The sequence below is a fragment of the Podarcis filfolensis genome, assembly GCF_964270895.1.
Source record: "Podarcis filfolensis genome assembly, chromosome: 5".
NCBI lineage: Eukaryota > Metazoa > Chordata > Lepidosauria > Squamata > Lacertidae > Podarcis > Podarcis filfolensis.
The window spans coordinates 27,302,800-27,316,475 of record NC_139608.1 but is presented as its reverse complement, the minus strand read 5'-3'; the positions used below and the strand labels follow the sequence as shown (position 1 = coordinate 27,316,475).

General features: G+C 41.3%; 1 protein-coding gene across 1 annotated transcript in view; it reads right to left on the bottom strand.

Moving 5' to 3' along the window:
- The window catches only part of XRN1 (5'-3' exoribonuclease 1), a 44,338-nt gene that overhangs the window by 12,278 nt on the left and 18,384 nt on the right, over positions 1-13,676 (bottom strand). The window contains exons 21-30 of the mRNA XM_083613666.1: positions 12,488-12,650; positions 11,798-11,911; positions 11,273-11,371; positions 9,629-9,744; positions 8,377-8,523; positions 7,361-7,450; positions 5,370-5,505; positions 4,550-4,606; positions 2,561-2,693; positions 334-403 (exon numbers count right to left, since the gene is read on the bottom strand). Coding sequence (XP_083469792.1) covers positions 334-403; positions 2,561-2,693; positions 4,550-4,606; positions 5,370-5,505; positions 7,361-7,450; positions 8,377-8,523; positions 9,629-9,744; positions 11,273-11,371; positions 11,798-11,911; positions 12,488-12,650 — 1,125 coding nt within the window. The remainder of the gene's footprint in view (positions 1-333; positions 404-2,560; positions 2,694-4,549; positions 4,607-5,369; positions 5,506-7,360; positions 7,451-8,376; positions 8,524-9,628; positions 9,745-11,272; positions 11,372-11,797; positions 11,912-12,487; positions 12,651-13,676) is intronic.

Here is a 13,676-nt window from a genome sequence, read left to right as displayed (position 1 = left end):
CCTCAAAGCGGCTAACATTCTCCTTTCCCTTCGTCCCCCACCCAGCAGCTGCATGTGGAGGAGCAGGGAATCGAACCCGGTTCACCAGATTACGAGTCCACCACTCTTAACCACTACACTGTTGGTTCTCCCCTTCCATCAGGAGCGCCTCTGCTGGACTGAAGTATCATCCACAAACAGGAGAACTAATAGTTGCAAAATGCTACATTTGGATCCAACCTAATGTTGTTCAAAGGGTGATTTGACTAAATATCCATTAGCACTTTTCTGTGCAATTGTTACATGTTTCTCTAGGATCTGTGCAACACCCTAAAAAGATGCAAAGAAACAAACCTTATTGTTAAGCCTCCATGAAACTCTTCATCAAACAGTACTTCATACAGAACATCAGATTCTCTGCTGGCTGAAGAAAATATGCACTATAAGCAAGCATTATTGACTAAATGTGAAGATACTTCAAAAATTAACATTTTCCAAAGGTGTAATCATCTGAGTCTGGTGCAACAAATAATCTCATGACATCTTGAAGACTATGAGTTGTATGAAATTAAATCATGCTCACAAGTAGACCCACTAAAATTAATGGACCCAAATATGCTATGTCTATTAGAGTCTAATCTGAGTATGACTTAGCTGGAGACAACCGTAACAAATTATGGCATTAGCTTACATGTACTAGAAAGCTGGAACTGTTTTAAAGACAATGTCACCCAACTACATAACTTGTTTTTTATTTGCTTTCCTAAAACAGTCCGGAATAGTTAAAGAAGCTACATTTTTTTCTCATATTACAATGGTCTTCAATCCTTGATCAGAATTTATGTTAACCGATTTATGTTAACGTATTGCAACAAGGTCCTGTGGCACTTAAAGGTCAGGATCTGCATCCCCCAGGTATAGGAAGGGAGCAAAAACCCAGGTGATTTACAAATTAAGGCCAAAAGGTAAATCAACACATAAGGTAGCCATAGATGTGTTATAGTACTCAACAGCCCTCAAACAAGTGCAGTTACAGGAAGATTAGCTCAGTTGGTAGAGCACAAGACTCTTAATGGACTATTGCAACGCGCTCTACGTGGGGCTACCTTTGAAGGTGACCCGGAAACTGCAATTAATCCAGAATGCGGCAGCTAGACTGGTGACTGGGAGTGGCCGCCGGGACCACATAACACAGGTTCTGAGAGATCTGCATTGGTTCCCAGTACATTTCCAAGCACAATTCAAAGTATTGGTGCTGACCTTTAAAGCCCTAAATGGCCTCGGTCCTGAAGGAGCGTCTCCACCCCCATCGTTCAGCACGGACACTGAGATCCAGTGCCGAGGGCCTTCTGGCGGTTCCCTCATTGCGAGAAGCGAGGTTACAGGGAACCAGACAGAGGGCTTTCTCAATAGTGGCGCCCACCCTGTGGAACACCCTCCCTTCAGATGTGAAGGAAATAAGCAGCTATCCTATCTTTAAAAGACATCTGAAGGCAGCCCTGTTCAGGGAAGTTTTTAATATTTAACGTTGTATTCTTTTTAACACTTGATTGAGAGCAGCCCAGAGTGGCTGGGGAAACTCAGCCAGATGGGCGGGGTATAATTAAAAAAATATTATTATTATTATTATTATTATTATTATTATTATTATTATTAGGGTTGTGGGTTGGAGCCCCTCATTGGGCAAAGGATTCCTGCATTGCAGGGGACTGAACTAGATGCTCCTTGTGGTCCCCTCCCTCCCAACTCTACAGTGCTATGATTCTAAGTACAGATCTCTCAACCTTTGGGCCTCACATTAGGTATAATACCTACTCAGTTAAGTGAGCCCTTCAAGCATTGTTATAAATGAACTCTGATAACAGAAACCACAAGACTCTTCGTTGTCCTGGCAGAAAGAATAAAGAAAATTCCTTCTCTCCTCCTAAGGGGTGGACTTTCGTCTTTCGGATTTCAGCAACATCCTGTGCATGTCCAGCATTCAGCACCCCACCCACTTTTCACCTTACACTCTGCTCAATTCACCAAGTCATAGTTGCAACGCCCTGCAGTGGCCCCTTGGCTCCCTTGGCTCAGTGCCCAGTGCAACAGAACCAGTCACACTGCCTCTGCTAAACATCCTAGATTGGTGTGATGTATGCAAGCGTGCTCACATTCTTAAATTAACTCCTATGCGAAAGTGAGATCAAAAGGCTTCTTACTTTCGCCCCCTCCTTCGCCTTTAGGGCACAGATGTGCCTCACATGTTTAAGTTACTCCATAAAATACTATGCATACTGAGGACACTGTATAAATACTTGCCACATCTTATATTTAAAAAAATTATTACAATGGTTCAGATTTCTAGGCGCACGAGTGAAAAGTCACTAAGGCAATGGAACACGCCTAGAATTCTAACTGCTTCCGGTTGTTCTCGTTGGTGCTTTGAACTATTCTGTGATAGATGCCTCAGCTTTCGCTATGGTTAACGTTAGCCGTAGTTTAGCGTTATCTGTGAAACTAACTCATTTTGCGTTCAATGAATGATCTTCACATTATTTTAAAAGCAAAAGAGACTGTTCACAAAAAGGCATTGTGTTACCTCCTTTAATTCCTATCACAGTGCCACGAAGTCCAAGGGGAACAGAAAAACACTCTCTCACATTAACAACACGGTCAAACAGTCGATAGTCTGCATCTCGATCTGGTATAATTCCATGCTGCTGTTCTAAAGGCTAGTATGAATTGAAGATAAAAGAATCCAAATATGAATAGTTAACACTGTAGAACAAAATCACTAGCCCCCCCCCAAAAACATTAATTATGTATACATTTCATTAAGAGATAAAATAGTCAAATAATTTTGTAACGTATTTTTGGTTGCCATCTTCATGGCCTGTAGAACATGCAATCACGAAGACTAGTCTACAAGGAACAAATTGGAAACAGCATTTTTTAAATGCGGTGGAGAATCAGAAATGTCCAAGGCAACCCCTTTTTAAAATGTTCTGTTTATATATTTATGCTGGGCACTTATTGTGAATGCCCTTCCTGGTCTGAGGTGAACAAGGCCTCAATTATTGATGGATTAGCTCCTCTTAGCACCCAGAAAAAGAAAGGAAGGGAAAATATGAGCAACTTTTGTGTTCCAGCTTGGATCTGGTAACACCTCCAGTTCTGTACTGTGGACAAGAGACTGACAGCTGAGGAGTAGATGTACAGGCATAGAACTTATTGGAAAGAGAGCCAGACAAATGCCTAAAAATATAAAAGGTTGTCTAGGTCAGCAGTAGGATGTTATGGAGAACATTGAAGGCCAGTGAAAACTTCAATGGAGATCTTCCTTATATTGCCCGGTGAATGTAGACCCTGCATGGCACATATCAGAAATGCTAGCATTACCCAAAAGAGCTGCTGAAAGTGGCTGATGCCTTGGTGGAGTGTGTTGGGTGAAGTAGGCAAGTTTTGGGTTTTGTGGGCTAGGAGAAAGAAACAATGGGACTTCCCTTGCGAGATAAAGAATCTCGGATAACTATGGTATGCTGCACCAATGAGGGACTCCCAGAACAAGTGTCCCCTCTCTTTGGATTTTATTGAGGACTCTGGAGATCAAGAAAGTGAAGGGGGAGGCACAGAGCAGGCTGTTGGATCATAGAAGGTTGAGTATATTCATGCCCTCTACCCAGTAGGAACGAAACCTGAGAAAAGAACTGGCTAAGAACAGAGGTGACTTATGGTTTGTTTGGGATATGAATAGCTCTAAGGAAAAGGGCGCTGAAGCTTTCATGAATGGTGATCTGGAGGAGGTTCCACACTCCCGAGTCCACTACATGCCTGCTGAGGAAGTTCACCTGTATATGCTGGGCAGAAATGGAAAGGAGCCAGAGAAGGGAGTAAATAGAGACACAAGAAAAAGGCTTTTATTTTGAATAAGAAAAAGGAGAAGCAATGAAGTTTAAAGGGGAAGGCTAAGCTATTGCAGGAGACAAAACAGAGGTTGAAAGAGGGGGGAAAAATCAGGTGACAACAATGAATAGCTCTGCCTAAGCAAACATAAGGAATGAAACAGGAAAAACCAGCAGGACTGAGATAGACATCAAATGCTGTTCACACGATTCCTTACCTTTCCTGGTGGGAGGAGGAGTTAACCCATTGATAATGAGTTCATGTCAAATGGAGAAATAAGAAGCATTATGTGTGTAATATTGTTGTGTTTATAAATGGGTAACAGTGCAAGATTAAAAAGTCAGCACTACCTGAATCCTGACTATTACTTGGTGTGAAGGAATATCTGAGCAAGATAATGCAAGCTAGTGCAAAGTTTTCTTTCTTTCTTTCATATTTATTTATTTACACTGTTTAACTGTAAAAAAACAAACCTCCTCAAAGCAGTTTATGTACTGTATGTCTAAATGAATATCAAATTAGCATAGATAGAACACAAAACACTGTTGGTGGTGAAGTCATTGTTGAAATTTTAATTAAATAATTCAGGGAGGGCACCATATTCCCCTATGAACAAGAAAGAATTTCTGTTAAGACTACTTTATAAGAACAGTATCCTTCCATTCACAAAATAACCCAAACTTACCCTGAATAACAAGTGAGGTTTCACCGTCACACGCACTTTCTTATTGCTTTTCCTTTGCTAAAGGGGGAAAACAAGAAACTAAATACACAGAACAAAGTTTGGATTATGCTTGCTTTTCAACATTTTTCTTTTGCTCAAAGCAGCTGGATCATCGCTCTCTTTCTACATAACATCTTTCTTTCAACTACTCGTGCCTAGTGAACAATGCTCTCTACCAAAACAGTCTATTATGCCGATATGTACTTATGTTATATCAGCATAATCAGGGGCACTGAACTTGGGAGACTGTGTGGTTTTTTTTTACAGTGCTTGACAAATAATGATTTTATACATAAGTGAATTTGAAGGAATATAATGTAATGGGGCAAATCAGAACTGATGTTTCAGAAGTCTTCAAAACCACACTAGCTGAGTAATAGATATCCAAGCAAGTCGTACTCGGAGGAGGTCCCACTGAAATCAGTGTGCTTAACTCAACTGATTTCAATGGGTCTAGCCAGAGTATGACTAGCACTGGGTATCACCTGAACTTTCTAGACTGAAATCTTTCTACAAAATTTTGCTGGATAACTAAGTGGCATACAAATGATTAGTAATATGTGATAGAGTAAGCAGATAAATTGCTTATGTTTTCTTATTAGTTGCCATACCTCATAAAGCAGGTTGCAATCCAAAGTTAAGCTCAAACTATCATGCCAGTTAAATACAATTTTTCTAATAGGAAGTCAATCAGTTCTAATCCAAATTTATAATCTCATTCCTATATATTGTGATTACAAGACATATGTTAAGTTCCTCAGACTTAAAATAAAAACAGTACCTTGCATTTTTCTACTTCTTCTTCAATCTTTTCGACAATAGCCATATCCAAAATTTGCAAATCACAAGAGGAACGAGAGAGTGCACTGACAGGATGAGCCTTTAGCCATGCAATGATTTCTTGAACCTTCTCGGCACTACATTAAAAAATTATTCCATATCAAAAAACATTGCCAGTAGATAGATAAACTTTATTCGCATTAGCCAACGGCCATAGCAACATAAAACAAGCAATATATACAAATAAAATATATACAAATAAAAAAGACAGCAATGGGCAAAAAGGGCAATCAAATGACCAAGATTATTGTTCAGATAATCCTTAATCTCATTGCAACCTCAATAAACCTAGCACCTTTGCTGTTGTCTGATCATTTTGATCTGATAAAAGAAAGAACAATGTGGCCTCAGATGGGCAGCCAGGAATGGTAAGTAAGAGTGGGGTAATGATCTCATTCCTCAGATCTTTATAAAGGGGACAGGACAGGAGAACATGAGCCACTGTTTCCAGATTGCAATCTCCACAGGGGCAGAGTCATTTCTCAGTTGGAATCTGCCTCAAGTATGGCAGAGGGGACATTGCCAATAATTTCACTCAAACGTTAAATCAGCTATAAAAGTTCAACAAACCACCCACTCATATACTATTACGATTTACATATAGTTCAAATGAGCTTCAGCAAGCTACTGAAACTGCAATCCTAACCCCACTTACCTGAAGTAAACTCTTCTATTATTATTTAGTCACTTTCCTCATAATAGTGACCAAATGCAACTTACCGTATTTTTCGCCCTATAGGACGCACTTTTTCCCCTCCAAAAATGAAGGGGAAATGTGTGTGCGTCCTATGGGGCAAATGCAGGCTTTCGCTGAAGCCTGGAGAGCAAGAGGCGTCGGTGCGCACCGACTCCTCTCGCTCTCCAGGCTCCAGGAAGCTCTCAGCAAGCCTTGGGAGCCCGCGGGAGTTCCCGTTGGGCTCCCTAGGCTTGCGCATAGCAGCCTGCATCTGTAAGCCTGGGGCGTGCTGCACAGCGCGCCCCGGGCTTCGGTCCCCCGACCTGGTTTGAAGGCTGGTGGCGGGGAGAAGTGTGCTTCTCCCCGCCACCAGCCCCACAAGCTCGGGGAACAGCGGGGAGGTGGAGCGCTGCCATCCCGCTGTTCCCGGACCTGGTTTGGGCTTCAGGCAGATCTCCGCAAGCCGTGGGAGCCCAGCAGGAAGTCGTGCCGGTCTCCCAAGGCTTGCGGAGAGCTGCCTGTTCTGGGCGCTGGGGTCGGGGGAAGCTCGGGCTTCCCCCGCCCCAGCCCGGGGGGGAAATAATTTTTTTTAAATTCCCCCCCCCCCAAACTAGGTGCGTCCTATGGGCCGGTGCGTCCTATGGGGGCGAAAAATACGGTAAAAACCCCATATAAAGACTAAAAACCAATTGCAACAAACAAAACAACTTAACAAACATATCTATACAAATAAAAGACAGGTCTTGAAGATCCTGAATTCAATAGGACATATTTCTAAGTAGATGTGGTTAGAATTTTGCTGTAAGGGATTTAAGGGTTTACTTTACAAAGGTATGTACTTTAATGAAAAAACGTCAGGTCTAGTGTATATTTCCAGCAGAATCACAAAAAACTGTGAAAAACTAAACAATAACTCTTATTTGCTAGAGATATTCATTTGTAACTACTGCTATTACTCCTTACAAATAAATAAAACATAAGTAAGCAGGTCTATTTCAGGATGTAGCCACTCAGTGTATATTATAAAGTTGGTTGGCTGTAGTATTAGTTGGTTATATTATTAGAGGATGAGCTTGTCCAAATGGTTAAAGCTAATTGTTGGAAGAGCACTAGGAATCATGCTTTGATACCAGCTATCACAAATTCAACAACTAAGTTTGAAGAATTGATTCGAGGTGCAGAACTGAACTTGACAAGACTCATTTTTACAACCCTATAACTACCCTAATAATGCTTTAAAGGTATGAGCTGCTTACCCATTCTCTTCTTCACCCGGCCAAATGTCATCTTCGTAGAATATGTCCTCTTGACCATTTTTGGCTAGGTAACTAAAAAGTTCTGGGGTCCTAAGAAAATGCAAAGATATCATTCTGAGCAGATTTTGTATACATCTCTATATAAATTCCACAAAACAGTACCTTGCTGGTTGAGCATGCAGTGATAAATTTATCTCTCTACTATATCTGCACTTGTCTGTTGTGCCACTGGAGACAAAAGTGCATGCACACACTCAAGTTAACACATGGTGAGGGGAGCCTGAAAAGTGCTGAACAAGCAAGCAGGCTGGCAGAGCGAGGGAGTGAGCAGCGGGGGCACTAGACAGGCCTTCTTGTGCTCCCCGTCGTCACCACTGGTGGTGGGGATTTATCCACTTTATCGACCTCACTCACCTATGCCTCCCCTCGCAGCCAAGAAAAGGAAGCCTGAATTTTGAACTGTCTTCCTTCTCTTGGTTGCAAATGGCTCATTCCTGAGATGCCTTTGTTAAATTAAGTCATGCTTCCTGGTACATCCAAACCAGGCAACAGACACTTATGCATTTCGCCCATGTGCAAGACATCTCAAACGTGAGGAAGTGAAGGAAAATATGAGTGGCATACCTATGCAAAGCCAGAACTTTGTGCCAAATGCTGCAAAAACGACCCTGTTCCCATTATTTGAATTACTGCTGCCCACATCAGTTGTATAGTCGTACCTTGTAAGCCGAACGCCTTGGCACTTGTATGTTTTGGCTCCCGAACGCCGCAAACCCGGAAGTGAGTGTTCCGGTTTGCGAATGTTCTTTGGAACCCGAAAGTCCAGCGCAGCTCCTGCAGTTTCCGATTGGCTACAGGAGTTTCCTGCAGCCAATCAGAAGCCACGCCTTGGTTTCTGAATGTTTTGGAAGACGAACGGACTTCTGGATCGGATTCCGTTCGACTTCCGAGGTACGACTGTATTTGAACTGTTACATGCAAGGCATATGCAGTCTAAAGTGTAGTTTAATGCTTACCTTTCCAGATATTCAGCAAGGAGTTGCTCTACAGCTGAGGAATACATCCACTCGTTTCCAACTTTCTTGGTATAGCCAGGGACCTCCTCATTCTTTTTATTGAATTTTAAGTTCAACCCCACATTTGCTTTATGCTCTCCATGTGGACTGCAAAATCAAAAGTTGGAATGCTAGCTAAATTTTGTGAAGAAATACCAATATATTACTGGGGTAATATATTCCTTACAGAAATACTACTAATTAACCACTGAATGTAGAACAGGAGTTTTAACTCACTGAATCCTAGCAAAATTTTACAATGTAAAATAACAAGCATATGACCTAGCTTTAGAAGAAGTCTACAATATATTTAAACAAGTGATTACAGTTCACACATGGATCTGGTAAAAGTATAAACTTGTTTCAAAAGTGAATTTCCTTCTGAGAAGATTTTGTGATTGAACAGGAATTCAGTCTCTTTTCAAGTTCCTTATTTCTTTGTTGGAATAATAAGAACCCCAAGAAATTAATGAATGTCCGAATCTAACTAATATCTGGGATAGAAAGGGGAAATGCAATGCGCACAACTGTGCCAGACAAGAAGGCCAGTCAGGCAGAACAATGATTTGCACTAAGTCCTGTCTTCACATTTTTCTTCTTCCCCACATGAAAACTCTTCTTGCATATATACTTTTTCAGGATACAGTGGTACCTCTAGTTATGAACTTAATTTGTCCCGGAGGTCCATTTTTAACCCGAAACCGTTCTTAACATGAGGCGCGCTTTCGTTAATGGTGCCTCCCGCTGCCGCCGGTGTGTGACTTCTGCTCGCATCCCAGGGCAAAGTTCCCAACAGGAGACCTTCTTCCGGGTTAGCAGAGCTCGTTACCCGAAGCGTTCGTAAGGAGGACGGTACGTAACCTGAGGTTCCACTGTATAGTGGTACCTTGGGTTACATACGCTTCAGGTTACATGCGCTTCAGGTTACAGACTCCGCTAACCCAGAAATATTACCTCGGGTTAAGAACTTTGCTTCAGGATGAGAACAGAAATTGTGCAGCGGTAGCAGGAGGCCCCATTAGCTAAATTGGTGCTTCAGGTTAAGAACAGTTTCAGGTTAAGAACAGACCTCCAGAACGAATTAAGTTCTTATCCCGAGGTACCACTGTATATGGAATACAAACAAAGTAACTTCACCAGGTGACAGGTTTTTGTGGCCTTTGCTACAAACTAACAATCAAACAATCAAAAGAAGTTTATACTCAGAGCTTACTTTCTCCGGGATCCTCTTCCGATAAAAATGCTTCCTGTAAATCTCGAAACAAGATAGCCACTCACTCCAAGACGACTGGCCAATACATATCCAGGATTGTACTTCACGGAATATTTCTGCAACAATATCAGTTGTATAGTGACAAGAAAGATCATTCTCTTTACAATCTTCCAGAGGAGCAGCAGAAGTAAGCAGTCTTGCGGTCTCATTGCATAACCTTTGGTGGACTAGAGTCTGCTTCATACATCCAATGAAATGGATTCTAGTCCATGAAAACTCAACTCATAATAAATCTTAGTTTTCAATGTGCGTACGACTGCTTGCTGGCCTTAGAATCGGAAACTTTTCTGTTGGTCTCGCTGAAGCTTTTAAGAGGAAGGCAGGGGAAGGAATGAAATACAAATGGCAGTCAGCTTCTGCCATGCTAATATGTTCTTTTAACATGACTTCTCAATCCTCCATGCATTGTAGGAAAAATGAATGGAGACATCTTCATAAGGTTTTCACCTCCTCAGGGACTTTCCTGGACTTCTATTTATCTGCACTAAACTGGAAGGCCAGGGAGGCTAAATAAAAATCTGGCACAAATTTATATGAGTTAACATCACTCCTTCACCTGTGAGAGTATTATCCATAGTAATAGGAATAAAATTATTCATTCATTCATTCATTCCCCGCCCATCTGGCTGGGTTTCCTCAGTCACTCTGGGCGGCTCCCAACAGCATATTAAAAACACAATAAAACATCAAACATTAAAAACTTCCCTAAAAAGAGCTGCATTCAAATGTCTTCTAAAAGTCAGATAGTTGTTTATTTCCTTGACATCTGATGGGAGGGCGTTCCACAGGGTGGGGGCCACTACCGAGAAGGCCCTCTGCCTGCTTCCCTATAACCTCCCTTTTCATAGTGAAGGAACCGCCAGAAGGCCCTCGGAGCTGGACCTCAGTGTCCAGGTTGAAGGTGGGGGTGGAGTCCACTGAGGGCTTTAAAGGTCAGCACCAGCACTTAATTGTGCTTGGAAACGTACTGGGAGCCAATGTAGATCTTTCAGGACTGGTGTTATTTTCCCCAACACACATCTGCATTGCTCTGCTGAGCTACACTGTTTTCCCTTCATGAGTCTTCAAGGCAAGGCAAGTTTGTGTGTGTCTGTAAAGTACCTATCAGAACATGGTCTCAACCCTGCTTGCGACATCTGAATGCTACTGCTAACACAAAACTGAAGTAATAAAGAGGCTGAGCACACTCACATAGTTTACACGGCTTTTGCCAATGCTACATGTGTCACACATAAAGTCAAAGCTTACATTCGCAAGAGTTCAAATTCTGGTTCTGAACCAGATTTTTCATGTAACTCTTGAATGAGATACATATTTAATTGTTCCTGTGTTACAAAACCTGCATTGAAAAACTATGGCCAAGAAACAAGGAAAGACTAAATTTGCTCAGTAAGGTTAGTCCCCCCTCAAACAGTAGCTTCCCATGTCACCTAAAAAGGGAAGCTTCAAAACTAGTTTGTGCTTTTTAAAAAATTCACTGGGCTTGTGCAAATACATACATATGCATATTGTTCAAATAGTACTTATAATAGTTAAGATGAAATCTACAGAGACATATCCACTGTTAAGAGAAATAACACTTACATGCTGATTCTGTATTAAGGCATCCAGCTGAGGTTCACATGGAATGTTGAAAACAACACGAATTCTGCCTTCCAAGATAACATCACATGAATCCTGAACCTTGAAGAGATATTAAAGAAACTCTCTTAAATTTAAGTTCATTTCACAAACAGCAACCAGTGTCTTTCTCCCTCCTAAGAATCTGATGAGTATCTTAAATGAAAGCAACAGCAAAATAAAATTATCTACACTCATGCTGTTTAATGGATTTGTTGTTTCAAAACAAGTCTTACTGTTCTGTGCTCTGAGATGTTGCATTGAAGGGCTGGAGCCAAATAATTTAAACAAAGAAGAAGAAAAGTTCCTTTACAAAGAGCGGAAAGGTTCAGGAAGGTGAAGAAATGGAAGTGGTACAATAGCTCCTAAAACATCATTATTCCAATGTAGAGCTCAGTATTTTAAATTATGTAATAAAATAATGCAGAAGGAGTCCGACTTGATTTTTAAGAAAAGTCTTTTGGAAAAACATTTTCAGATAAAACTAACTTCTCCTGTGCAGCCATAATAAGGTGATCCCAGCATGAAGACTGTACATCCCAGAGGGAACAGGTCATCCAAAGTTTTGAGACTGGAGAAGCGGGAATCGAAGGCTTTTATATCCTGCATGAAAAATGAGGGGGGAAATCATGCTCTAATTAAATACTTACCATTAAAATCACAGACATGTCTACTCAGAAGTAAGTCTGAGATCAATGGAGCTTACTTTCAAGTAAGTGAGCATAAGACTGCAACCTACATTAACTATGTGTGGCAATACAGAACAGCCTACTCTAGTTTGCTTACTCCTCAAGAAAGATACTAATCCCATAAACATTTTGAAAATGTCTATACCTCATGTGAACCACTTCCCAATCCCAAGTTCTAACCAGATATCCTATTATTACTAAGATATTATTGTATCCTAACTGTGCACTATGTCATTACGCAAGACACAGATAACAAGAAAAATGAAATGATGTTGGAGAAATTTGTACAGCAGCCTTTAGCCACGTCTCTCAACTATACTGTGATAGGATTGTAGGCTATGGCAAGAATGAGGCAACAGGCCTGTAGATCTAAGTGCACATGTGTATCCTATCAGAATTAAACTTATCAGCTTAGTATTTTGAATTTTACTGTAAACATTGTGGCCTCTTATCTCAATTCACTGATGAAAAACTCAACTGAGGAACTTACCCTGACAATTGTTTGGTATGCAAAGGGCAGAACTTGCTTGGACCACTGCTTCTCCAAATACACTTCACCACTTTGATTTAACTGGTATCTACGCCCAGTTAGCAATTGAGCATAAACAACTGCAGATGTTTCATTTATGATTACTCCTTTTCTTCTCTGGTAACTGGAGGAAAGGGGATATGGCAGAATGAGTTTTAGGATGCATACAGCTCAGTCGGTACAGCATGAGACTCTTAGTCTCTGGGTCGTGGGTTTGAGTTCCACGTTGGGTGAAAGATTTTCTGCATTGCAGGGGGCTGGACTAGATGACCCCCGTGATCCCTTCCAACTCTACAAATCTGTGAAGAGTGAGAAACACTTTTCAGCCCAAGGTTGCATTTCCTTTTGGGCAATCTTCCAGCGGCTGCATGCTAATGGTGGGCAGGACCAGAGTCAAAAGTGCGCTGAGCAAGAGATCTGACTCTTACATTTGTACAGTAGTTTACACTGAAGCCAAGCAAAAGTCACAACTCTATCTACACAAACCCCTCCATCCAGAGGCATTATCACATTTCAGGAACCCAACCCAGCAAGGCAAAAGCACCCCAGAATGATGTGAAGCAGAGGCAGTGAAAGGTGTAGCCTGGATAGAGTATGGAGGACCAAGAAGGAGGCCTGGAAGGATACACTTAGCCCCAAGGCCAGAGGATCCCTACTGATGGGGAAATCTTCCTTAAAATTAGTGTTCAAAGAGCCTATAGTACAAAACTACTAAAGTAGCCTATAATCAGCTCTGGGTGGAATGGCATCTTTCAAGGAAATGCAACAATCCCTGGTTAAACAACAAGTAGCAAGATTAACTATCACTACAAAGCTAAACAACTTTAGGTAGAAGTGTGCAATACAGAACCTAGCAAAGAATTATTTCAGTCGGCAAGACTCAGTATTAAACATCAATATGTGAACCTTGAAGGTTGATGGGAATAAAGAGAAACACAGATTTCTTCACTGTCAAGCAGTTTTGAATGTGATACGGCAAAAAAAATTGGAAAGAATGGAAACAGTGAGTCAAACAGAAGTGAAAACAAAGTTCATTAACTTTTCTACCTATCATGATTCCTCAAGGGCTGATCTTAAGCTTTTCAGTTTTGAAAGTAACTTCTGAATGAGATAATTACATCCATTGACGTGAGTGTGCCAACCACCAGTC